General features: G+C 38.5%; 1 protein-coding gene across 2 annotated transcripts; it reads right to left on the bottom strand.

Annotated features, from left to right (window-relative positions):
* Positions 1 to 982: 982 nt before the first annotated feature.
* Positions 983 to 27,462, bottom strand: CYSLTR1 (cysteinyl leukotriene receptor 1). Of its 2 annotated transcripts, XM_046673554.1 has the most exons (3): positions 27,106 to 27,462; positions 5,654 to 5,739; positions 983 to 2,284 (listed from the first exon to the last, which is right to left on the bottom strand). In XM_046673554.1, exon 3 carries the CDS (start codon positions 2,255 to 2,257, stop codon positions 1,235 to 1,237), a length of 1,023 nt encoding a protein of 340 aa, XP_046529510.1. In that variant the 5' UTR covers positions 2,258 to 2,284; positions 5,654 to 5,739; positions 27,106 to 27,462; the 3' UTR covers positions 983 to 1,234. The 2 variants fall into 2 exon arrangements, with proteins under 2 accessions (XP_046529510.1, XP_046529511.1); XM_046673555.1 differs by lacking the exon at positions 5,654 to 5,739.
* Positions 27,463 to 27,930: the final 468 nt, after the last annotated feature.

Raw genomic sequence — 27,930 nt, 5'->3', positions numbered from 1 at the left:
ACTTCTGTACATACAGGGGAGTGCTAGTTGTCTGGTTTCTTAAGGAAGGATTGTATGTCTTGTAGGGAAAGAATTCCCTATAAGAACCTCACTGATGAACAAAAACTCCACCATTCTCTTTTGGGGGCCTGAGAGAGGATCAGAAGAAAGTTAGACACAAACTGGCCCTTGACCAGGTTTATCTTCCCTCAGTTTCCAGATTGTACATTGCATGGATACTTTAGGGCCATTTGGCTGAATACTAGGCTGTTCTAGCACTTGCACACTCTCTTTTGAAAGAAATGGCCCTACTTCGCCTAGCCAGTCAATACTACAAAGGAAGAGGGTGACAGTATATTTTATGTAGCTCCTGGATCGTTTCAGTTCTCATCTGATGGCATGCATGCAAAGACATGTGTTAGGATGACTAATAATTATTTGCTAATCTTATATCCTAAAAGGCTAGTTCCTATCCTTGTAAAACTTTTATTTGAGGGGGAAAACCTTGATGTCAGACCTGTTTTTATAGTGCCAAGACACAATACAATTCTCCACCTTTTGATGAATGATCAAAAAACCATTTAGAATTTAGTTCATAGCTGTGGACTGAATTTTTTTTTTTAAAGATTTTTTTTTATTTTTCCTTTTTCTCCCCAAAGCCCCCCAGTACATAGTTGTATATTCTTCGTTGTGGGTCCTTCTAGTTGTGGCATGTGGGATGCTGCCTCAGCGTGGTTAGATGAGCAGTGCCATGTCCGTGCCCAGGATTCGAACCAACAAAACACTGGGCCGCCTGCAGCGGAGCGCGCGAACTTAACCACTCGGCCACGGGGCCAGCCCCCATAGATTTTATTTTTTTTTCCTTTTTCTCCCCAGAGCCCCCCGGTACATAGTTGTATATTCTTCGTTGTGGGTCCTTCTAGTTGTGGCATGTGGGACGCTGCCTCAGCGTGGTTTGATGAGCAGTGCCATGTCCGCGCCCAGGATTCAAACCAACGAAACACTGGGCCGCCTGCAGCGGAGAGTGCGAACTTAACCACTCGGCCACGGGGCCAGCCCCTTGTGGACTGAATTTTTAACACTTAAAATATCTTTAGGAGCTCTAATAATGTGGATGAATAAATGAGATAGATTTATAGGCACACATTCAGTTAAGTATTTGTAAATTATTAATGGAAATTCTTATTTTTATTGTAAATGATTTGAGAAAATACTTGTTTGGGAAACGCTTTTCATTCATGTAGATGGGTTTAAACTATTCTTTACATATTTCTTCTCCTTTTTCTGGCAAGGAGACCCTCTTCTTGGATACATAAGTCATGCTGGACAAAGAATGCTTTCTAAATGTAGACAGCCTTCTCCTAAAATTCCCCCCTGAAAAGAAATATAGGAGAGGGTCAAAGCAACAATTTGATGCAGCCAGAGACAAGGTTATGACCACTGACTTTTGCATTCTAAGGACAGAATCACAGGGTTTAGTTTCATTGTGTAAAAAATGAAGGTGGATGGTACGTTGAATATGATATGGCATGAAGCTGATCAAAAAGGCAGCTGTCACAACTATGATCATTCCTATAGCCTTTTTACGACTTGATAGATTTTTCTTCATTGAATTTTTTAGTAAAGTCAAAATGATCATTGTGTAACAAACAATTATAATAACAAAAGGAATGATAAATCCAACAAACAATGACACATAGTGCAAGACCAAAACATGTTTTTTAGCTTGATTGTCTTGTGGAGGCTCAAAGCACTTGGTATTATTTTTCTCATCTTTGTAAGATGTGGCTGTTAAAAATGGAGAACTGGTCAAAATTACAAAAATCCAAATGCCAGCACATACAAACCTGGCTTTTTTCTGTGTAACCAAATTAATGTTCTTGACTGGGAAAACAATTGCAATGCACCGGAAAAAGCTCATTGCTGTCATAAAGAAGATGCTACAATAGAGGTTGACATACAAGGCATAGGTGCTGAGCCGGCACAAAAAGTCACCAAAGAGCCAAATGCCTTTGTGAACATAATAGACCACACGGAGAGGCAGTGTACATACGCACAGTAGATCTGCAACTGCTAAATTAATCATGTATACTTGGAAGGCTGACTTCTCATGATATGTTTTGATGAGGACATACAGCACAAAGCTGTTGCCAAAGAAGCCCACAACGGAGATCATAGAGTACAAGGTAGAATACACTTGATTGCGGAAGTCATCAATAGTGTCATTGCATGTATTATTACTGGCAGGAGATACTGTCAGATTTCTGACTCCATCCATCTTTCTCTGGTAATGTCTGCTTGGTACCTACAATATATATATAAAAAAATCTCGTCAATTTTTACCAGACTATAAATCACAGGAAGTACTAAGGTTTCACTTTATAGGGTCACTATGTATGCTTTTTGACCACAGCAGGAAGCAAGGGTGGTGGGGCAAGGAAGGGGGATTCCAGTGCACCTTGCCCCCAGGAGAAGGGTTTGGGTCCTACAGGTACCCAGAAAACTTTTTCCCCTCCCTTTTCATCCACATTTACCTGATGGACTTCGTCTTAATCTTTAAGTCCTAGTGGAAACAGCTCTGCCTTATTTTAAGTCACGTTACTCCAGTACTATTCTGTAAATCTTCCTTTTAAGTGAGTTTGTTTTTGAATTTAAAGCTTTTGAGAAAACCTTTAAATGTAGTAGTTTCATAAATATGAATATATCTCTATCTATTATCTATCTATCTACCTATCTATTGGAAGAGGATTGAATTCTCTTGGAGAATATGCTTGGTTCACCCAAGAAGAGGGCTTCATAGGTAAAGATCTGCTGGGTGATGCTCATACCTAGGGAAAATAATTGAATTTGTTATTAATGGAACTCACTCTGCTAGGGGAGAATCTCAATCTATAACACAGTTGACTCTATTTAGTACCACAGAACACCAAGGCTGGAGAAACTTTAGAAGCCATACAGTTATTTTAATGAGGAAAAAAGTTCCAGAGAGGTGAAATACGTTTCTAAAATCTGCACCATAAGTCAAGGCTCCGAGGAAAGATGTATTATAACTAGTTGGAATATACTTTCTGGGTGAGGATGTTGCTGTAGCTGTTCCTCCTTGTTCTCTTCCTAGAGTGACACTCAAAGCCCTACTGTTCAACAATACATGGTCATTTTTCTTACAGCAAGAGGTTGTTACTTGGTCTAGTTAGTTTAGCTACATCAGGGAAGTCAACAGTCAACTCGGATCTGAGAGAGCTAAGGATGAGATAGTGTGGAAGTGGTGATTTCTTTAGTGTTATTCCAGATTCTTTTATTCTTTAAGAAGGTGAGAGCAACTCATTGATACATAATATGATGGATAATTTTTGATTGAAGTCTGACTTGTTGGCCTTTTACACAGCTCTTCCTCCCTGGTAAAAGAGGGGTTGGGGTTTGGAAGCTGGGAATACTGCTTGAGCATGCAATAACTGCAGTAATGGAGGCGACTGATCTCATCTCTGTGCCAGGGATACAGAAACAGACAGCTATGGAGTGGCATATAATTTCCATGGTTTACTACTTCTTACAATTATATTTGCTGTGATGACATGTCATTCATCCATCAGTCCATCCTGGCTAATTGTTCCATTTTTCCCTTTCATTAAAAAATGTCATTATTTTTCACCAAGATCTTTTGGTATATGATAAAAAAAAATGGAAGAAGAATCATTCTGAGAGTGGATATCTAAGATCATAGAGAAAAATGAGTTCACTATTCCGAACCTCTGCATTATTTCTCAATTTGCTTTCCAGTTACCTGTCTCTTTCATCATTGGTTCTCTGAACTCAGGTGCAACTGTGGAAGAAAGGGAAACTGCCTAAACTTAATCTAGTCCTTCATTGTTAGCACTTTATTGGGTTTTCCCCAAACTGGGCAGTGTTATGCTGTGAGGCACTAGATGGTGCTGTTGAGATTTTTGATATAGCCTTTGTTTGAAAAACTACACTTGAAAGGTATTAGATAATTACCATCTGTCCTTCCTACTACCATCAATCCTCACTATATCCTGCTACAAACTCTTTCCAAAATAACTTTCCATGCATTGTAGCCTCCAATTACGTCCTGTCCTTGCTCTGAAACTTTCCATGGTCCCTGAGTGCCTTCAGAATAAAATCCAGACTTCTTGACCTGATATTTAGGCTCTCCACAGTTTAGTTGCAACTGAACTTTCCTAGCTTCTCTCTCACCTCTCTCCTTTGCACACCCAAAGTTCAATGAAACAACTATTTTACTATACCAGGGACATGTGCTACATGTTTTCCCACCTGCCTGTCTTTTTTCATGGCATTTCTTCTTCCTGAAATGCCCTTTTTTCCATCTATGTCTATGCAAACATTACCCATCCTTCAGCTCAAATTACACCTTCTTGACCAAGCCTTCCCTTAACTTCCTCTTTCCCTTCTAGGAGACTTTAAATCCATCTTGCAGATTGACGATTTGTAGGCATGTGTTATCTTTTATCATAGACTATCTGCTTACAATATAGGAAGGCACCTCACACAAGGCTAACACATAGGTACCTTGCTCTTAAGTCCTCAATAAGTGTTAATTGAGTGAATGAGTAAATTAATGATGGAACAAGCTTGTCGTTTGAAAATATTATTCATCATTCAAAACCACTTAGAGTTACCTTTTCATTTCAATATAATTTAAAACTTTTCCAACGTCAGAGCCTAAAGTGGCTCTGTTAAGTAAAGCAGCTTGCTGAAGTATTAAGGAAGGCACTAAATCATAAGGCTAACTGTAAGATTAAAAAACACCCATATATTGACAGATTAATCATTTGTTTATTTTGTCTGTTAAATATTATAAATAAATTTGAAATTCCCGAATCTTTGAACGAAAGATGCCAAATAAAATGGATAAATAAAATTAATAAAAAACAAAGAAACAGATGATCTTTAGTCTCATTAATAAACTTCCCAGTCCTTACAGACACAAATAAGCTTTCCTAGTAATTTTGATATTTAGGTTCAATTGTTAATTTATAACTGAGTTAAATCAATGACCTGTATTAGGCCATAAAACAAAGATTATAGGGGACAGCCCCATGACCTAGTGGTTACGTTCAACCTGCTCCACTTTGGTGGGCTGGATTTGGTTCCCAGGAGTGGACCTACACTACAAGTTGGCAGCCATGCTGTGGCAGTGACTCATGTACGAAACAGAGGAAGATTGGCACAGATGTTAGCTCAGGGCTCATCTTCCTCAGCCAGAAAAAAAAAGAAAATTATAAAACTTTCAAACAAGTGTTGAATCTTAGAGGTGTAGAGATCGAGTCCAAGCCACTCACTTCACAGATGATGGCTTTGCTTGTCTTAAGCATCATTTAATTCACTTTTACATAATTTACTATAATCCCCCAATAATGAGACCCACACTGTATGGATAAAGAGATGCCTAAGACCTCATCTCTGCCTTTAAGCAGCTCATAGTCTGGTGAGGGAGAGGACTGGCTCAGAAGTGTGGAGAAGTTAGAATACAGTATGGTAAAAGCTATCTTAGCACAAAAGAAATGGTTTGTTAGTTGATTAGTATGAACAAGCAATAAACATAAATTAATTTTGAGTGCAGATGATGAAAGAAGTTACTTTGTTAAGATAATTTTCAAGTTGGAAAAAAAGATAGATTTAGAAAATGGAGCCATACCTCTTTCTGGCACTGCAGTACCCTTCACGAGTGTACCTGGTTAGTGGTCAGTGCTCCTTATGATGTAATTTCAGATCAAGCCTAACCTGAAATTATAAGGTTGACAAGGAAGTTAATGACTTCAGAAGCAGTACAGAAGTGTCATGAGAGTTTAGCAGCCTTAAGAACAGATCCAGGGTGTTTGATGGCACATAAAGCTTTACTGACAGATTAAGGGTTAGTTATTGGATTCCATGCTTCCTTCTTTTCTCTCCATTCCTTTTTACATCCCCAGGGGGGAAGCTTGGATACAGACCAGGGGTGATCACAGATGTTTGCTGCTGTGTGCACATAGCTGTGTCCATGTAGCACGTATCTAAAGATGAAGACAGTGTTATAAATATACACCTCTCTATGAAACCATGATATTTTTCCTATTTTCCCTTCTAAACAGTTTGTTATAAAGTTCAAGGGGGGGAATAATTTGGAAGTTTATGTCCAAGGATCTAGATTGTTAGGAAGAGGAGTTAGAACATTAAAAATATCAAGTATAGCTGTCTGGGATGGCTTAGGGACAGTTTTCCTTGCAAGAAGGATGGCTTGGAGGACCTTAGACTCTTCTCCCTAAAAACTCATAATAGCAGTTATTGTTTATATCACTAATTTGGCATATATTATATATCTTTGGAGGTCAACTGTTTTGTAGTTTGTATAGTTAAATTTTCATGAGTATATGTCTCTTCTCTTCAATTAAACTATATCAGAAAATCTAACAAAGTATAACAAATCTTCAAGAAATGAGCAAAGAAGGGCTTTCTTGAAATAGTAACAATCTGAACACTTTTATTCTCAATTTGTGTTGCCCTATGGCAACTTTTATCCCTGTCTGTGAGGACCCCAGAAGCCACTTTCCTGCGAGGGCACTTTTCATTTATCTGTGATCTAAGTGCCAACAAAATTAACACCTTCCTCCTGTTTATTCATAGAAAGTATAAACAGGCTGGAATTTTCCGAAGGAACTCTACTGGAAAAAAAGGGAAATCAGAAGGAAAATAAAGAAAATGCAAAACTATAAAACATAGACCAGTTTTAAAAGTAGGAACCTGAACTTGCAGCTACAACATTGCTGTTTAAGTCTACCCTGTACTCAGATAACCATTTCTCAGATCTTCTCCAATCTCTTCTCCTTCTCTGAATTTCCCCTCCTTCTCCAGGTAAGAAGTTGACATAAGTAACCTACTACTAGTGGTCTGGGTGAAGTATGGTTTGCAGGTGGGGAATTACTCAAACAGAGTTGGCTTTTATATTTTGTTACTCAGGCGATAACCTTTTTTTTTTTTTTTTTTTTTGGTTTTGTTTAGCTTCTCCTAGGTCTCTGAAATTAATGAAGATATACTGACTGGAAATTGAATGAAAAAGTCCTTTCTAATCCTGAAATTATATGATTCTACTCAACTTAATCTATGGAGAAAATTAACTTTTGCTCCGTCACAGTTTTGTGTTTAGACAAAACTTATATTTCTTCCTAATGTAGAAAGAGAAAGAAAGTTTATGAATTTCTAACACCCATTTATGAGAAGTGTAATATTACCAGGGTAATGTACTTGTTATCCACTTCCATGGTAGCTGTGCAATTACAATTTAGCCTACTCTTTACACGCTCAAGTGAGTAAATGATGCGTTGTCTGGGCAGCAGTGTAGTGTTTCCTCAAGTTTGGGATTCTGAGGTGTCTTCTATGGTTCCTTTAGAAATTCTGAGCTTTGCATATAGCAGGCACTCAATACTTTTACTCCTTGCCCCTCTCTCCTTTTCAGTTTCCTTAAGGACTCTTGTCTCTGACAGCAACTTCTCTCAAAATTGTGTTCTACCATTCTTATCTGGGTGATTGGGTGGGTGAAGGTAAGGTGATAAAGTAAAAGTGTAGATATATGACTTTTGATTTCAATTATTTGATTCAGCGATTACTCAGATCTTTTATTTGGCTCATCTTAGGTCCATGTATACATGTACATATGTATATATATATATGTGTGTGTGTGTATATTCTCTTTCCGTAAGCCTTTGACCTTCACTGAACCTGTAATCTGGTCAAGCTCCAGTGAATGAGGTAAATGAGAGAGCCCAGAGATAATCTAAGAATACAAGGTCCCACTTCACACACAACGCTCTTTATTGTTGCTGCAGTAGAATCACCTATGTGTGAGAATGACTTATACACTGTTGTGCTTTCTAAGTGTGGTGCAGGTAAAGCTGGTGATCTACAAGTGTCCCCAGGTTGATGTCTTGTACTAAATGAAGATAGTAATAGTGCTTCTTTTTTTTTGTTTCTGGTCAAACAAAAAGCCATCTGTGATCCTCTCAAGCCAATTTACTATTTCTCTTTTTTGAAGTCCTTCAATATTTTGTTTATACTTTTCTTGATAATTCTCATTTACTGTTTTGTGTCATAGTCCTCTCTGTGGTTATTCAATTTAAACTTCCTCATTCTTCCCACCTCAGTGCCACTAGGCTTAAAGGGCAATAAATAAGTCTTATTCCTTTTGTATTTTGTGCAGTATATAGTACAGTGATTTTTGAATATTGGTTGATTTCAATTAATCAATTTTCTATATCATTTCATTGATGTCTTATCAAAATCAGAGGGAATCTTTGCTTGGAGATGGGCATGATGGAAAGTTTGTAGGGCTGGTATGTACAAGACCTGTATCATATCTCAGGCTCTGGTAGATGATTAATTGTGTAATCTCGAGTAAATCACTTCCTCCTTGTGATCTCTTCACTTATCTGAAATTCAATAAGGTTGTGTTATATGATCTCTGAATTCCTTCCAGTTTACTATTTTGCAGATCTTTGAAGATCAAGGTATGTGTTTTTTCCTTGGTTTAGTTTTGATCCTAGGAAAAAAAAGAGCAATTAGGATAAGAGATCTTTGGCTTCAGTGAAGAGGAACGTGGACATAAGTTGTTTGAGAGCTTGATTTAAGACTACTAGGTGTTCCTGAGTTTCTTTCAGGTGAACATCTAAGAGAAAGACTCACTTCATTCCTCTTTGAATGTATCAACTGTGCTCAGGATACAGACTTGGTCAGGCCCTCTTTGACAGTGGTTTCTAAACTAAGTGTTAATTTTATAATATAAATTTGCCTTACTTTCTAACGCTCACAGGTCTCTCTCCCTCGCCTTACCCCCTTTGTTTTACAACAACAAGTTACAAGATTTCTGGTTCTGGCAGTATGATCACCAATCTTCAGATCTTATAAGGGAGTAACTCCTAAAGTCATCTTTGTTGGTTCCTTTTTATCACCTTTTGTATGTGATGCCCATCCTGCTTGATCATATGGCTTTAGAATTCCAGGACCAATGATCATATGGCTTTAGGGTTCCAGGACCAACCATGATCCATCCATTGATATCTTAGCTGATGCTTAAATCTACTCTGCAGAGTTTCTAACAGGCTTTGATTCCTGTAAAAATGACATGGTCTTTAGGACAGTCAAGCCCTAAATTTACCAGACCCTATCATCTCAGTTAGATGAAAGGAGACTGGGTGGGGAGGGGGGCTGGTTAAAGTTGATGGGGGTAAGAGAAAAAGAGTAGGAAGGCATTGGAAATCTGAGATCTGAAGGCACTGAAGTTAAAATTACAGATGAGGAAGACAGCATAGATCTGGGAAGCTCAGGGCAAAGGGAGGAGTGATCTGACTTCTTCCCAGTTTTGCCCCAGTTCCAGCTAAGCTTTATCCAATCTGATACCAAGTCTTGATCTTTTTCCTCTCCCATGCCTCTTCATTCCTACTGCTGCTTCTTTGGTTCTGGCTCTCATTACCTCAGACATAGATGACTTGTAATAACCTCCTACTTTTCACATGCACTTTGCATGTTAGCCATGCTGAACTGTTTGTAATTCCTGGAGATGTCTTTCATACTCCCTTAGTTTCAGGATCGCTCTTTTGAAAATCACCTTGCACACCACTGCCAGACTAGTCATTCATAACCCTTGGTTTCACTCTGTCTTTTTACTGCTCAAGAGCCTACAAATGACTATAATCAAGTCCCAACCCTGTATTTCAGGCAACCCTCTTCACAATCTAGCCTTAGACTCCTGTCCAACCTTCTCTATCACAGAGAAAGGTGATAATGGCAGAGGCCAAGTAAGTGTTACTACCCAGAGAAAGAAGAAACCCACTAGTAAGTACTAAGGAGAGCTTAGGGCTCTCAGAAAGAGAGCCTTAAAACAATCTGTGGCAACTTTTTGGATATGCAGTTATCTCAGACTAAGATAAGCTGTAGAATGAAACCAACAGCTTAATTATTGGAATAGTGATTCTTGGGAAAACTTGGTTTAGGGACAAGGTTACCCTGACATACTAGTTTAAAATTCTGATTGTCCTGACAGGCATATCCCTTGGTTATAGTATAGTGGCTCACCAAAGTAGGCCAATATACCTGCTCTTCAAATCAGTGATTTCATCCTGAGAGCATTCCTTGTAGTACCAAATTTTAACTTCTTTTTATGTTATCCTATCTTCATTTACAATTATCCATGGTTTCCAACCAACTCCTTTCCCCCGGGGCTCACCTCCAGCCCTGCCCCACTTGGATCCCCTTTGAGCAATGAAACATGTATTTTTATCTTATTATTTATCCAGTCTAAACGAATCATAAACATTTTTGTTTCCTTATAAGTAATATCTTGAGAGATCGTCAAGTATACCTGATGTCTCTAACAATCCTAATCAGGGGAGATGTCAGGGACAACCTTGATCAGCAGGGTTAGAAGTGTTAGTTTGTTTGATTTCTGGCATTTGGACTCTAAAATGATCTTGGGAGGTGATCTTAATTCTAGAATTTGGTTCCCAGAACTGAGAAAATTTCTGAAAAAAGAGCAGCTGTATTAAACTAAATTTGGGGAGTTTACATTACTGATTTCATTTTGTTGGAGTAAAACAAATTACAAATATTTTTACTTGAGAAAAAGGACTCACTTATTTGGGTTATTAAGAGCCCAAGGAACCAAAATAATCTGCATTAGAGGAGAGATAGAGTTTCTATAAGGGTCAAGAAGATAAGTGAAAATTTACACTGAGCATACTTTGCTTTCCAAAATATAGGAAGATAATGGAAAAATTCAAAATTAGAGAAAAATGAACATGGCTTATTTTAAGATCAGATTTTTTTTTTAAAAATGTACCTTTTTGAAAGGTAGATATGGATTGTGAAGTTGAGGGGTGGCAGAAAATCTCTTCAGTTCGCATTATCGGAAAGCAAGAGGACTACAGTTGTTTAAAACACCCAAAATTCCACAGTGAGGTTATAAACTTTAGTTGTTTTAAAGTTTAGAATTTTTAAAAATTTACAAATAGAAAATCCTTAGTTTAAGTTTTTAAAATAGAAATGAGACCCACATAAGTTGCAGAGGACGTACTGTATGCTGAGTCAAATTGCGTCTGTAGTGGGTTGCAAAGATAAAGAGAGCTTGTTTTTTGTCCTGTTTATTGACTATCTGTCTAATGATTTGTAGTTGCCTGTGTTCTTCCCTTGCTCATAATTCTTGCAAGCTACTGGAATTTTCAATCTGAGAGATCTATGTAGATGGAGGTATTGCCAAGCAGACACCATTCACTGTGTAGTTATAAAGAAGAACTTAAGAACAAACTTGTATGGGACTAGGAGGATTGGTGAAGGATGAAGCCAAACAACTCTGCTTTCCCTGATGAACCCATCATCCTTGTATTTCACTTTGAGATTAATTTTAGTTTTATTCTATATCATCTCTTATTAATAGCAAGTTCTCTGTCTTATAAATGAAGACTTTTTAGTTATGCTAAATCACTCCTCCTTCAAGAACAGAGAAAAACTCAGCTTAATTTTCTACTGAGACAAGGTCAATGTGGATATAGTGGCAATAACACAATAGTGTTTGAGTAAGGATATGTCTGAGTTTGAATCATGGTTTCTCTACTTACTAGCTGTTTGACCTTGGGCAAGTTACTTAACTTCTCTAATGCTCAGTTTTCTCATCTGTAAAATGAAGATAATAAAAGAGAGAAGACAGCAAAAGAGTATCAAGGGGAGACAAGAAGGAAACAAAAAATGTGTAGTATTATACAAGTCAAAAGAGCAGTTTTAAAAAAGAATGTGGCCACTGATTTCAAATGTTTCCAAAAGACCAAAGAGAATGAAGTTCATAAAATGGCAATTGGATTTGGTAATTAAGAGGCCAGTGGTGACCTTGGAGAAAACATTTTCAATAGAGGATTGAGTTTAGAACAAAAATACAAGGGTTAAAACTTTTAATCAGTCTTTTGGTCTCCATTTAGACAGTCACCCATAAAAAGAGAAAAAAGATGAAAGAAGGTATATTAGTTTTCTATTGTTGTGTAACAAATTATCACAAACTTAAAACAACACCTACTTATTTTCTCAAAGTTTCCGTGAGTCACGAGTGTAAGAACAAGTTAGCTGGGTCCTGTGCTTAGGGTCTCACAGGGCTGCAATCACGTTGTCAGCCAGAACTGTGACCTCATCTGAGGCTAGGGATCCTCTTCCAAGATTACTGGTTGTTGGCAGAATTCCTTGTTATTGTACGATTGAGGTCTCATTTTCTTGCTGGCTGTTGGCCAGGAACCCACTCTCAACTCCTAGAGGCCACCCTCAGGTCCTTGACACATGGCTCCTTTCTCTCAAAACATGGCTGTTTGCTTTCTTTCAGGCCATCAGGAGAGAAATCTCTCTCTTCAAATCTTTCTGACTTCTTTCTCTAACATCTAGACTTTCTTTTAAAGGGCTCACCTTGTTAAGTAGTCCCACACAGGATAATCTGTTCGGTTATCTGAAAACCAACTCATCGGTACCCTAACACAGGAATGAAATCCCCTGATATTTAAAGGTCCCACTCACAGTCAAGGGGAGGAGACTTTACAGGGCTTGTACACCAGGGGGTGGGAATCCTGAGAGCCATCTTTGAATTTTGGTTACCAAATTGTCTATTGACAATTGAACAAATTGTCTAGGAGAGATTTTCTAGGAAGGAAAATGTGGTCCAAAGCCAAGCTAGAAAAGAGTGGCAGCTGTGAAAGTGTGGATTTCTAAATAGAATTGTGAGGATGATTGGTTAAGATGCTTCAGATAGAAGTTAATTTCATCACAGACTTTTTTTTCTGGCAAGGTGGGAATGAAACAGTGTAGTCTGCATATAAATGCTCCAACAGAAAGGGGTTGTCAGCAATCTTTGCCTTCAGTCCAGGTGAGGTCTCCTGGCTAAATTATAGCCAAAGCTGGATATGCAGCTGAAGGTTTCCAGATAAAGTCAGGATTTTGCAGCGTTGAAAGAAGCTCTTAAAAAAGGCACATGATGCTACTAAAGAAGGACCCAAGGGGGAAACAGAAGGTCATCCAGTTGTCTGATATTGGGTATCCTTTAGTGTGGAGGAGCAGACTGTGCTTTATTTCCCTGTTACAGAAAACAGTAATGTAGTCACATTCTTCTCAGGAATATACATTTTTGAGACTTTGACAAGTACACCAGCTGGTGTATACTCTTAGTGAATTGGAAGTGGTCTATGACCATGTAAGTGAATGGCACATGAAAAGTTAATTTAATGTAATTGAAGAAACCTCTTCTGATTTTGATTACATGATTACTGGTTTGTTGTTTCATCATAAATAGAATAAAATGAAATGCCTGCTGAGCCTTGCTTAAATTATCTCAAACTATTATTCAGCTAAGTTTTCTGATGTTAAACTGAAAAATTTGTTAAAGGATAGGCCTGGAAACTGAACCTCAAACTTTAACTGCCGTATCTAGAAAGATATTGGTAAAGATACAAGATCAGTTTATATTAAGTACTAAGAAGTATTAAGAAGAAAGGAAGCTGGATTTGCAAAGAGAAGAGGCCACCAGCCTGATTTAAAACTTTAAATTCTATTCTTCCTACCACACTCAAGGATAAAGCAGAAAAATATGGTACAACTTAGAACTTACTACTTTATGCCTAATATTAAATTATATTTATTCATTCAAAAATATTTTCTAAGCCCCTCTTATTTCTATTTATGTACTTGGCTTAGCTCTTCTCCCCTGAAGCTCCTTAGGGCAGGTAGCCTGTCTCACTTGTCTTTGTATTCTCAGCAAGCTTAGCCCAGGGCTTGAGACATGGTAAAACCTTAAAGGTGTTACTGACTAGCATTGAATTGGTGGTAGGATTATGCTTGAGAATGATAGCTGATCAGTGTTGGTCTGAGACTGATATAGCCATGTCTCACAGGGTTGGCCTTGGGCTACCATTGTTATTAATATCCTTGATAATAGGCAAGAAAATGGAATCATTTTATGCAGATGTTACCAACTGGTGAATAGGAGTTAGAATTCGGAATAACTTTCTTTTTTAGTAATTTTTTTTTAGGTGTGCTTTTTGGTGAGGAAGATTGGCCCTGAGCTAACATCTGTTGCCAATCTTCCTCTTTTTTTTCCTCCCCAAAGCCCAACACATAGTTGTATATCCTAGTTGTATGTCCTTCCAGTTCTTCTATGTGGGACCCCACCTCAGAATGGCTTGATGAGTAGTATGTGGGTCTGCGCCCAGGATGCAAACTGGTGAACCCCGGGCCACCACTGAAACAAAGTGTGCAAACTTAACCACTTGGCCACAGAACTGGCTCCTGGACTAACTTTTAAAAATTAGATGAGTTGGGAGATGAAACTGATGTCAATGCCCAGTAAGTTTGTATAGTTTGCTAAATACCAGTCAGAAAATGTACTGCTTTGGTGCAAGCAGAGCTAAAAAGAAAGAAAGAACAAACTAGGTATAACCATGGAAAGCAAGTTTCAACTTGTTCATAAATCAGTAGTGAGGAGGTAGTCCTGACTGAACCCCACTTTGATCATACCTTCTCTCTCCTGAGAATCTCCTGATTGCCTATAGGAGAAAACATAAATTTCATCCCACTAGATTGTACTAAATTACTTCTCAGGGCCCTTTCTGTTACTGTAAATCTGTTAGCATAATATCAAATTTGCTACTCTAAAATGTATTCATTTGAAAAATTCTACCAGTGCTTTGTGGGCACTCTCTACAACAAGAAATCGCAGGGCAAAGAGTAACTTAGCAGTGTTCTTGTGTTCAGGCTTTCATGAGGATTTGAGACCAGACACGGTCACAGAGTGAGTCATATGAGAAGGGATGAGAGCTATGTTCCAACACAAGTGTTAGTTGAACCAGGTCACTGTGAATAAGTCGATAAAAGGTAGTATGCGTCAGGATATAGAAAACAATTCTTAAACAGAACTACTCTGTTGAAGGAAGCTTCCAGAAGTGGCTATAAAATCTCTGTTTTATAGTGAGAATGAATGACCTAGTTTTATAGAATGTTGGAGCTGGAAGAGCACTTAGAAAACATCTAATCTAACCCCACTCCCTTCATGACCAGAAAGATAAAATGATTGCTGAAAGTAACACACAGAATTAGTGGCTGAGCCAGGATGCCTGACTCACATCCAGTGCTGTTTTCACTATGCCACACTGTTAACTTTCAGATTCCACAAGATCTGTCACTGAACACTGGCATAAAACAAACTCATATACTGGTACGAATCATGACAGTTGAACAAACTGTTGTGCAGAGAACTGTATAAAAGCCAAGAGTTGATCCATTTCTTTACTCTATTTTGGTTATAATATGGGAGTACTGTTTACTGAATATTAGAAATTACAACTTTCTTTTTAAATTTTCTTATTTCTCTTCTGTTCAGTCTGTCTTTATCATTTATGCTGGATTATTCATCTTAAAGCACTGTTCTAATTATATCACTTCCCTTTCAAAGGTCTCCAGTGGGCTATTAAGTTAAGCTTGAAGTACCATTCAAGACTACAATAATATTCTATCCTAACCTTATAGAGTCACTTTCCATGCTTTACTATGTGAATATTATATAAATGTGACCTTATGATCAGCTCATCCCTTATTTGGTCTCTTTTCCTTTGCTCAGACCACTTTGCCAATGGAAATGCCCTTTGTCCTCATTGCTAGCAGATGTAATTCTAATCATCTTTAAGGCAATTTTTACATCCCTTCCTCCATAAAAACTTTTCTGATGGTCTGTACTACTGTGATATGCTAGTTATATGAAAAGGGATGTATTGGATACTATGCATCAATTCTGTTCTAGATCCTTTGGAAAATAAGACACAAGCTCTGCCCACGAAGGCTTACACTCTACTAGAAGGAGACACAGATATGTTAACAAAATTAATTCATTGCACCATTACAGCTGCTGCAATAGAATTATATAAAGGATACAGAGAATGGGAATAGTAAATGGTGTATGTATGTTAGTAAAGGCTTCATAAAAGATAGAAGGGTATGACAGGTGGAGAAGAGCATTCTAGGCAAAGGTAGAAAGTAGAATAAGCAACAGCTTGGAGGTGTGAAATAGCCTGGCATGTTTAGGGAACAGCTAACAATGTGATAGGGATGAAATATAAGAAGGAGGGTGTATGTGTGTGCAGGTGTGCCTGTTTGGGTGTATGTATCTGCGTGTGGTTGTACTATAGGGTTTAAAAGTGAGAAAATAGTTTGGAAGGAAATGCAAGAACTAGATCATAAAGGGTCTTGTATACTATTCTAGAGAATTTGAGTTTATCCTCTGGAGAACAGAAAGCCACTAGAGGGCTGGCCCCGTGACAAAGTGGTTAAGTTCACGTGTTCCGCTGCAGGCGGCCCAGTGTTTCGTTGGTTCGAATCCTGGGCGCGGACATGGTACTGCTCATCAGACCACGCTGAGGCAACGTCCCACATGCCACAACTAGAAGGACCCACAATGAAGAATATGCAACTATGTACCAGGGGGTGCTTTGGGGAGAAAAAGGAAAAAAATAAAATCTTTAAAAAAAAAAAAAAGAAAAAAGAAAGCCATTAGAGGGTGCAGAGTGAGAAAAAAATAAGTGACATGTAATGGAAAGAGGAAGTGGAGCAGCAAAGATAGAGTTTGCTGATCCCTGAGAGGCTTAACTTTCTTGGTGAAGTAAGAGACAACGTTGTCTGTTGAGAAAAAAAGGGTTGCACTTGGGTTTAGGTCTTCTAAAAACCGGTGAAGATTTCAATGGTGGTTCTGGGGAATGAGAGTGAAATATGACCACGAAGGGACTGAAGGCCCAACTGAGGTTGCAAAGTGTAGATTTTTAATGGTCCCAGTCTACAAAATTGTGCAATTTATTCCAGTAGTGTTCAGTAGCCTGGGTGTAGAAGAGAAAAAATGCAAATGCTAAAATTGATACAAGGTTAGGTGTCATAGAGCAAATGTTATAAAAGGACAATGGGGTGAGTAAATTGAAAACACTACCAAAAGAATGATTAAAAGTGAAACCATGAAGAAGTTTAACAAATTGGGAAAAAAGGTAGAGACCGAGGGACTGGAAGATTCACTTATATTTGATAACTGGTGTAGTGACAATAAGGGTGTGAGATAGCCTAAAGTCTAGGAGCTTGTGGTCAGGGTATGGTACACTGGAGTTTAAGATTTTAGTTATGTGATGATAAATAAGACCCCAAGTATGGCCGTGGAATGAGTAACCAAGGAGGAATATGAATGGACATTATTCCAGATAAAGTGGTCAAGAAAAGTTAAAGGCAGTTTGCTGGGTTGGCTGTTTACACGGAAAATGAAGTTACCAAGGTGATAGCAGGATTTGGAGTAGAAAGGAATACTGTAAGCCAAATGTCAAAATATTCAGTGAATTAGGGAAAAATATAACCAGGAGGTCAACAGATGACGACATTAATAAGGAAGATTAGAGGGTGGCATAGATGAATGGCTTTTTGCATCATGGTAGAAGAGTAATGGTTTAAAGTGGCATCAGGGAGCCAGGAGACATCCAACAGACTCTAGATCTCACAGTACATGGAATGTAGGAAAATAAGCAGCTTCCTTTTGATCGGGAGGACCAAGTTTTACTTAAGGCAAGGAAGTGGTCGGAGAGTTATTTGAAGAGGTTTAGGATGTAGGAGAACTTACTTATAATGGAAAGGGGGTTCCAGAGGGCATAATGAGGAAGGGTTAGTAGAAAGGTGAGATGTGGAAGGAAGAATTAGGAGGGAGGAAGTACAGGGCATTCTCAGGATGTTAGAACCTTGGAGAGCAGTTGGCCACAGAGGTCGATGGTTCAACTACAGAATTCAATTTTGTGTTTCTACCTCTTCTTTTTACTTTTTCTTATAGTAATTTGTGTATTTGTCTAATCTCTACTAATCAATTGTAGACTTTTTTGAGGACAAAGAGCAGATCTAATTAAAACGAATAGTTTCTGTAGAACCTAGCAAGGAAAATAACAGTTGGTGCCCAGTAAATGTGTTGAATCAGACTAACTCGTTTCCAAATTGCTTTACTGAGTCACATTAGATCTATCATTCATTCACTATATTACTTTCTTATTTTTCCTTTGGTATAACTCTTGAAACAGTAACAGGAATTTTTAAAGAACATTTTACCAAAGCAGAAAAGTACTAAGTACAACTTCGTATGAGAGCTAAATTTAAGCTACTTGTTTTTCATCCAACTAAAGTGATGGGCAAGTCTGACAGCTGAATTATGACTTACAGTGGATCAGCTGAAAGTGAGGCCAGTAGGTTCAACTAGACTGCAAGTTTCTTGAAAGCAGGAATTATATCTTCATGTTTTCTTTTATCTCTTTTACTTCCCCTTGTACTTCCTCAATTTTTTTTTCTAGAGTGGTTAGCATAGCACGTTGCATACACACCAGGAATATAATGAATGGCTAGTGAGATTGTATGCAATTCTTTTTAAAGAAATTATATTACCAACCTGTGTCAGTAGAACATACTCTTTGTTATTCCAAGAATAAGTGCCACCTTGAGCTAGAAGTATCTTTGCATTGTGTTCCAATGGACTTCTACATGTGAAAAAACTGAAACCTGGGGATGGGAGCGGAGTGGTGATGACTTGCTCAAGAGCACATATCTAGTGACAGGGCTGGGACTAGAACCCAGGCATTACAACCCTCACTCGAGTTCTACTACCACACTGCTGCCCCAGTACCTACTCTTCCTTTTGGTCTCCCTTTCATCAGTGACAGATATTCAGATAGCCAATTGAGGTTGTCAGTGCAGCCAAGATCTGTGAAATGGAAATGTTTCGTATTTAGTTCTTTGCTTCTCTCTTTCCCTTGGAGAATTTATCAACTTCTTCATTTAAAAAGATCACTTTCGTGTGGATGCCTCAATTCTCTGTTTCAGCCACAAACTATTCACCTGAACTTTAATCTCTCATTTTTAACTGCCTATTAGATTACTCTTCTCGAATTACATGCCTTTTTCTCAATTTCAACATTCTTAAAGATAAGTACATCATCTTCACTCCCAAATGAACTTCTTCAACTGACTTTTCTGTTTTTCTTATTGACACTAATAGTCTTCCAGTAACTCAGGCACAGAACTTGGTAATAATATTTGACCCCACCCCACCCGGACTTCATCCGTCATTTGTAAATTCTAAGTTCTGTTGGATTTTTATTTTGCAGTATCCTCTGACTCTCTCTCTCCCCTACCAACTTAGTTCAGGATCCTTCTCACCATGCCTTGGCTACTTGAAGATAGTTGAACCACGCATCCTCTTTCACCTTTACATGGTCAAAGAGGTGAACTTGGCAAATTTCTGCTTACACTTCAAGATTCAAATTGAAGTTGTCGTTCTCTACAAATGCTTCCTTGTTCATGGTTCTTTTATCTTACTTATTACCGTGCTGTAATTACTCTTTTGCTTGCTTGCATGTCTGTAATACCCATTTAGAGGGTGAGCCCATTAATGGCAGTCAGTCTGCTTTATTCATTTTTGCTCTCTTCCTCTCCTAATTGAGCAACTTTGCAAGAGTAAGTGTGTAGTATTAGATGCTTTTGAGTAATAGAGTATTTAACTCCCCAAGGTGAGTGTGTAGGGGGTGGAGAGAGGAACATGTTTTTGGTATGGAAACGCAGGTGCTATTGTGCAGAAATTTAAATAATGGCGTAAAGTGGAAGCGAAATGTGGACACCTCCAGGAGTAGAGTCTGTTAAAGAGAAACTCGAAAAGTCAAAGCGTGTAGGGGAACATGACTCATAAACGGACACTGTACAAATTACTGGAAAAGAAAGGAAAGGGGATGGGGCAGATGAACCCACACATTTAGGAAGGAACAGAAGGCAAAGAGTTTAAAACAAAAAAGGCAAAAATGGTCTGGTGGGGCTGAAGGAGAGTTCAAAAGTAGCCTAGGTCAGAGACTGATGAAAATCCAAAGACCTAAGGATGTATTTGACTGCAGGGTCTGGGTGAGACTGATGATGAATGTTATTGAATTCAGCCAACAGGAGAGACTGAAAGATTAAATCAATATTTTGATGTAGAGGCCGGCCCGGTGGCACAGCAGTTAAGTTTGCATGTTCCGCTTCTCAGCAGCCCAGGGTTCGCCGGTTCGGATCCCCAGTGCGGACATTGGCACCGCTTGGCTTGCCATGCTGTGGTAGGCGTCCCACATATGGAGTGGAGGAAGATGGGCATGGATGTTTGCTCAGGGCCAGGCTTCCTCAGCAAAAAAGAGGAAGACTGGCAGTAGTTAGCTCAGGGCTAATCTTCCTCAAAAAAAAAAATTTTGATGTAGTTTTATGACTCTATTAAGTTGAATGCCTCCTCAAGACTTCCTCTACCTTTATAGCAAATGCTAGCATGGGCCGGATGGTCTGCATGTGCTGGAGGACTGCCAACAGGGGTGGAGTGATGAAGGCAGGGCCAAAGCAGAAGAGGAAGTGGGGGAGGTTGGGACTCAGGGCTCAGCCTTCTAAGGCAGATACTTCCTTCACTTCTGCTGAGCAGTGGCAAGATGCAGGAAACTTAGTTTTTATGGGGTGCATGCAGCTCAGAGGGGCCCTACTTTTATTTGGTCAACTCCCCCATGCCCTCTTTCATATTCTTTCCATGTATCCTATTATTGTCAAATGAAAAAAGTTAGTTACGCTGCTCGTCCTCTAAGACTGAGCTCAGGGAGGGAGGGGACAATGTTTTTTTCCCCCAGCTTTACTGAGGTAGAATTGACAAATACGATTGTAAAATATTTGAAATGTACAACGTGATGATTTGATATATGTATACATTGTGAAGGGATTCCCCCCATTGAGTTAATTAACTGGAACCATGTTTTTATTAATCTTTTGATACAACAGGCATTTGTTGAATTGGATACATGAATGAATAGGAGAATCGGCAAATATGAATGTTTTGTAAACTGTAAAGCATTATACAAATGTAACTTTTTATGGTTCTCTTTCCTACTCATACTAGGCTCAGCTCAGATTTCACTTCCTGACATCTGCATTGACTACCCCATCCTACAGTCATATCCCTCTTCTTTGAACTTGTATTCTGTTTATTGTCTGTACCAATAATATGGCAGTCAGTGTTCTACCTTCTTTTGTATCTTTTAATGTTTGGGAATCTTGTCTCCCTAGGTAGCTTGTGAACACCCCTAGGATGAGAGAAAAAAAAAAGTCCAGCCATTTTTTCTTAAGCTCTGTGAACACAAAGCCTAGCCTATCACAATGTGTTGCGCATGGAAAAATGTGCAATAAATGTTTATTGATTGATTGGTTATTGGGTGACTGGAGTAAAGTTACACATATTCCATGGAGTTTTAATCTATAAGCAACCAGGCTTATGCTAATGATCTCAGCGGCTTTCCTCCATGGTAATAAAAGATCTTGGAGAGGGGAGTAGAAATATTCTCCTGTGATCACTGTAGCCTTATTATCACAATAAGTCGCTTTTTTGCTTGGCATTTCCAGGGATATGCTTAGCAGCCTTTTCACTGGTATAAGAAACTACAGGGGAGTTGATACTGCATTGCTGACAGCTCTAAGATGTGTCTCTCCAGTAGCTTCTTCATCCTTAAGGGAAAAATATCACTCCCATCAAATCTGGCCACTCTGTTCTCAGATAGTTGGATCCCAAACACAGGACACCGTCAAGCCCAAAAGGAACTTGGACTGTGGCATTCAGAGCTAATGACACAGGGTGCCCCTTTGCATAGTAGTGTAACACAAATGTTTTATTCCATGTAATCAGAATAAAGTGATTCATAAGAACAGACCTGAAGGGAAATGCAAGTCACAAAATGGCAATAGAAATCTTGATGAGTGTATGACTGTGGGTGGGAGTGTACAGTGGGAGGATAGTTCCACTCTTAGTCTGGGTGGTAAGAATATGTTACAGACAGCTTATATACTTTTGAACTTTTTGTAAAGCACTAACTAGAGGGCCTACCTTCTTCCAGGAATATCTCTATAAGTCTCTATCTGATTACCAGCCAGCTTGGAATCCCCCTAATTTCTCAGGCCATTGCTCACAGCTGATTCGGAGGCCTGCCTCTAACTTCTTGGTATTTGGATGCCTGGATCTTGGAAACAAGATAATTGTTCTCTAAGAGATTGATTTTTACTTAAGGCCTTTGTCTTAAATAAGAACACAAATTCAGATTAAACATAAAGGGTAACCAATTTGGAATGAAAAGAAGCTTTTAATATCTTCTGAGGCCTGAACTTCCTGGGAACTTTGGAATAAGTGCGTGAGACGTGTCAGAGATGTTTGAGTGTTGTTATTATTAGCTTAATTCCACTTACTATGTTTTATCCATGACAACACAAAGACAACACTATGTAAAAGCAAAGGCTGTAAATCTGAAATAGATGAGAAATATTAACAAATCTTATATGTTAGGCATCTCAAAATGTGATTCCACACTGGATTTTTCTTTCCTTTTTAGGGAAAAGGGATTCATGGGAAAAAAAAAAAAAAGAAAGAAAGCTTGAATGTGCCAGGGAACTCTAAGTCTAGATCTCAGCTCTTTTTCCTTTTCCATCAGCTACATTTAAGTAGGAGCTCAAATGTCTGGGATGCATTGATTCTAAAACACTAAATGAGACAATGACATTTTATTCATCAAAAGGAAAATCAGCTCTGTGTTTGAGCTCAAGGGTCTGTGTTTACTCTTCTGTTTTGTCTCTTTCCCTCTATTTCTACAAAAGCCCTTGCTAACTAACTTCTTCCAAACATTTAAAGATTTTCCTTTCTCTTTTTTCTCATACATACTACCCTCTAAATCCAGAAAAAAAACTGGTGGGGCACAAAGAAGGGAAGGATCGTGGTGGGATGGAGTGTGATGGAATGGAATGAGGAAGCAGTATAGAAGAGTTTTGGGACACACAACTTATGTTTAAACAGTGGTCTTCTCTACCAACCTATGAAGAATTCTCAATTGAAGGCCAAAGTAATTGTCAGTTGACGATGTTTTAGCACCAGTATTGTAACATGAATTAACGGACTTAAGGTGTCTGGATTTATCTAATCAGGTCAAATGCCTTCCTTTGTTGCTTTTTCTGTAAGGATGAGGATGTGCCACCATCTGCTATGAGTCTCTCAAACTTCTTAGCAGTTGTATTTCCTCAACTCAAATCAACAAATTGGCATTCTGACTCGTGAATCTCTTTTCTAGGCTTGCTTAGTATGAATCTGTCTCCCAGGAGTTTGCTCATGCCTGATTGAACCGGGAAAGTTGTTTTTTACTGCCTCTCAAATCATACCATATAGACAACCATGTAGCCTGAAACCCAAATAACATTGGTGTAAAGGATAACAATGACTTTAGGTCTTTGTATTTTAGGGAAAGACACATGCACTACCTATATATTCTGAGAACATGATTAGTATTATAACCAAACCTGTGGTTGAACAAGTGGCTTTATGACAGAGTAGTGGAATATTGTGTACATTCAGAACTCGGTGTAAAAAATTATTTTGATCCTTAGCATTTAATCCAAAGAATCAATGGACTTCATAGAAGTAATAGCTAATGAAAAAAGGTAGATAGTATTTTGACAAAAATACTTCTTAAATATTACTATTAAATTTTTTATTCCTTTCAGAATTCACTTTGAAACTTGCACAGGTATTGTAAAGTTGGTGGTAACCAGAGGCTGGATCCTACTGATGAGTCCTAGGAGTAAGATGAGATTACTGATGCTTAGAGCAAGGCTCCTGGTCCAGAGGTGTAGTGTTGGGAGCAGAAAGTAACTGGCCCTACTCCTTCCACATGCAATCAATTTTGTTATGTATTTTATTCCCCTGGAATGGACTTTAAACAAAAGTGTTTTGGATGGTAGTTTGTGTTTTCAGTTTGCTTTCATATTTATAATTTTAGAAGATCTGAAAAATATTCCTACAAGCTCACTACTACGTTAGATACATGAGGAAAACAAGAAGTACTGATGTTCAATATTTCCTGCTGCAGAAAACACAGCTGATTAAAAGGCAAAGCTAGGATAAACTCCCAGTTATCTAGGCCCGGTTTCTTTCCCTTTGAAATCCATACAGCAAGGTAGTTTAGAGCAGCCACTGTTACGTTGCAGAGTTTATGACTGGGTTCAAACTTGACGATAGTTTGAAACCAAAGAAAAAAAGCTCTGTGCTTGCTTATGTTAGAATAATTTAATATTTATTGAGTGCTCATGGTGTGTAAGAGGCACTATGCTAGTTATGGTTGGGCAGGGGAGGTTTAAAAGAATAAATAACCTCATATCTTCCCTCAAGACTCTTGGTATCTTGTGAGGAGAAGAAAAATTATATTTCTGTGGCTCTTATTTCTCAGGACCCTCTTCTTCCTCTTGCTCGAAAGTGTAGGCACTGCATAAGTGTCAGTCCTTGGTCATCTCTTAGATTAGATCTGCTTTCTCTAAGCTGAGCTATTCTTATGGCCTTGGCTATCACCCTCCCCAGGTTTAACTTCGGCCTCCACCTCTTACCCATCACTCACATTCAGGGCCATTATTTCCCACCATCCATCAGACATTGCTTCTTGGAATTTTTGCCATCTCCTCAAACTCAATAGATCAAAAACAGAACTCATCATGTCCTACACTTCCCACTTCCATCCCCAAGTTACCTATTTCAGTGAACAGTAGCAGCACAACTGCCCAGATCCCATAGATTCAAAATTTCAGAGACAGCTCTGACTTATTCCTTTCCTGTGCTGCCTGTATTTAATCACTCACCAACTTCCATCTATTATTCATTTTAAATGTCTCTTGAGTCTCTCTCCATTCCATTTTCACTGCCACCAATGTAGTCGAGAGCCTCATTAATTTCTAGTCTATAAGGGGTCTCTCCATCTCTAGTTTTCTCCAAGTGTTGTCAGGTCTATGAAACTCTGCCAGATTCATCTACTCAAAATGTTTTTCCATGATGTCCTCACTTGATATGATTTCCTATTAAAAAGTGCCTGGAATTCAATGTATAATAATCTGGTCTTAAATTTCTATCGAAATTTATTTTCTCTTATTCCTCAATTTAATCCCTTTACTCTAGCCAGATCAGGCTCCTTGGTGTACCCTGTGGGTGCCAAACTCACTTTTGATATAATATATTTCTAACATCATTTCTGCGAGTAGAATTGAATTCAAACACATATATTGATCACTTACTATGTGCACAGAAAGTTTGCTCAGTATAGTCCCATATCCTAGATATTCTTTTAGGCCTATCTCATTTTATCTTCTCTGTGAAGCCTTCTCCATTCAGCCCAGCCCACTGCTAGCTTTCTTCCCCAAACTCCCTTGCCATGAAAAACATAACATTGGTTTACTGTCTCATATTTTTATGTTCTGTGTCTTGTATCCCCACCAACGTAAGTTTCCCAAGGGCAGGAACTACATCTTACCTTACTTTGTGCCACATACTGTATTGAGCTTAACTGACACTTGCTTAACTGGATTACAACAGATTTGAGATATTTTAATAAGAACATAAGAAATAACAATATGGATCAAAGTAGAGGTTCATGCAGACCCGTGTTACCTGGGAGATTATGATAGTAACACTTCATAGCATCAAATCCACAAAGTTGGATATGTATCTTAAGGATTAGTGCTCTCCCTTTAATCCCTTATTATCAGCCAATGATACTGCAAAGGCAAATTTATAATTTTCTGTGCCATAGAAGAATCTTGTTTTTACTCCAGATAAATAATTCCTAAACATATCAAAATTTGATTAAGGTAGGAAGGAAAGGGTAGTAGAAAATGAAATTGAGGATTCCGAGCTAGGAAGACACTGAAATGCTGGATTCAGACTGGACTTAATCTGCAAACATTCTTTAACCTACCATTCTATTTGGGTTCACTGGCTCCCAGGGTGATTTATTTCATATGTAGGAACTGACTGGCTAGTGTAGTCATTTAAATATTATGGGGACCTGGGGAGCAGTTTTTGTTAAGGGGATGGATATAAATATAATACATGAGGTTGTTTATTTACTATGTAAACACAGACAACTTTTAGTTCTACTTGGGCAATTAATAGTGAAACAACAACAGAAAATATTTTTGAATGGTTTTAATAGATACCTTAAACTTAATCTTGCTGCAGCAGATACTATAAACTTAAAATTGTCTAGAAGCAAAGTTCATTAATATATTTGAAATACAATGCAGTCCCAAGTCCAGGTTTGTTACATTTTGTTTTTGAATAATCACCTGATAACTGTATGGTGTCATGGCCTCTCTCTAGGTTTCAAAACAATCAGAGCGCTGTAAGCCAGAACCACTGAATTCAAGGTTTTTTTGCTTTTGTTTTTAGCTAGAGATGGAACCCACCAACCCATTTGTTTACCCTTGAAAACAGTTTCATTGCTGCTAAGTAGAAGAATGCTCCTGGCCCAAGATTCTGATTAAAATGTATAAAGTGTTCGCTCTGTGTAAACTTGGTCTGTGTTAGATATGTCTAAGTTACTAAATAGCTAGTGCAATTTTCTTATATTCATTTATAGATATGAGAGCTTTCTATTTGCAGTCTCTAGTCAGAACTTGCCAATTTCTAGTTGTGTGGTGCGTTTCCAGAAAATTCTTAACCACTTTGAGCCTATTTACTTATTTGCAAACAGGGGTAGTACCACCTAACCCGTCTAAATTGCAGTATGTTGAGAGGTTAAAGTGGGATAATGTGAAACTACCTTGTGAAAATATCAGATCATTCTTCACTGTTTGGTTTACCCTCAGCAGTCACTATATATATTTTTTTCCATAGTGAAGGAAACTGTCATTACAGATAGAGAAACTCCATTGAGCCCTTAAAATAGGATTTTAAAATATGCCCTACATTTCTGACTTGATTGCAAAGGTGCTGGAGGCTTGGGGAGTGTCCTGTCTGTATTTTGCCACATTGAGCCTCTAGCAGAAGGACTGAGCAATATTTGTTGACAAACTAGATTATCAAATCTCTGGCCGATAAATAAAGCAGAAAGAATTCATACCAACAGCCTAATTTATAGCAGGCAAGGCATATTAGTTATCCCCAAATTTCTAGGAATTTGCTAAAATCTGCCATCAGCAGAATTTTACTACATGCTGTTTTGATCCTGGCATTGAAACACTGAATCTCCTTACCTGCTAACTTCAAGGTTGACAGTTTAAGGTCCTTTTGCATTTACTCTCAGAAGCAAGCTCCAAGTCTTCAGTAAATCCAATCTACCCGTTCCTTGGAGAACCGAATACTCTGGACAGTCCTGAAAGCACACTCCATTCACAGGGCTCCTGCTCTTTAGGCCGGCTTCTTTGAAAAGACGAGTTGTCGCTATTTTCAAGAGGAGAGAGGGCAGGGCACATATGCTAGCCAATGTATACAGATTCTTCTTCCTCTTTCAGATTAGTCCTCAAACTGTTTAAAGCAAGCCTAAATTTGGCTCCTCTGGTGCAAAGTGGGGGAGGGGAAGGCAGAAGGAACGAGGAAGAATAGAAACTGGAGACTTGCAGGTTGTTGTGTTATAAATGAGCCTTTATCCCTAGCTCCAGCAACAGCATCCTCAGGAAATCATGCAGCTGCTTTGAGATGGGAAGCAGGAAGGAGTATACTCTGTTCGGCTTAGTTTGGTCTGATTTTTGTGACTTGAGGGTGGTTAGACTATTTGTAGGCAGATAAAGATAATTCTACCAGTATATGCTAATCTAACTGTCATTATGTGAAACATGATCTTAGGCAAGATAAAGTTCACATCTCTCTCTCTCTCTCATTTATAACACTTGTGGCTCTGTCCACATTCTAAAAAGGCTTTTCCTTTCTGGTGTTTTATGTCCTGGAAAATAATTGTCTTAGTTTGAGGTTGGCTTCCCCAAATCCCCACGACAATACATTGCCTCCACTGGATTAAAAGTGGGTTTTTTTCTGTCACACTGAAAACGGTCTGGAATGACTGGGCTTGCTATCAGTGGTCC

The sequence above is a fragment of the Equus quagga genome, chromosome 10 (assembly GCF_021613505.1).
Source record: "Equus quagga isolate Etosha38 chromosome 10, UCLA_HA_Equagga_1.0, whole genome shotgun sequence".
Taxonomy (NCBI): domain Eukaryota; kingdom Metazoa; phylum Chordata; class Mammalia; order Perissodactyla; family Equidae; genus Equus; species Equus quagga.
The sequence above is the reverse complement of the archived record's forward strand: the minus strand, read 5'-3'. Positions and strand labels throughout refer to the sequence as shown.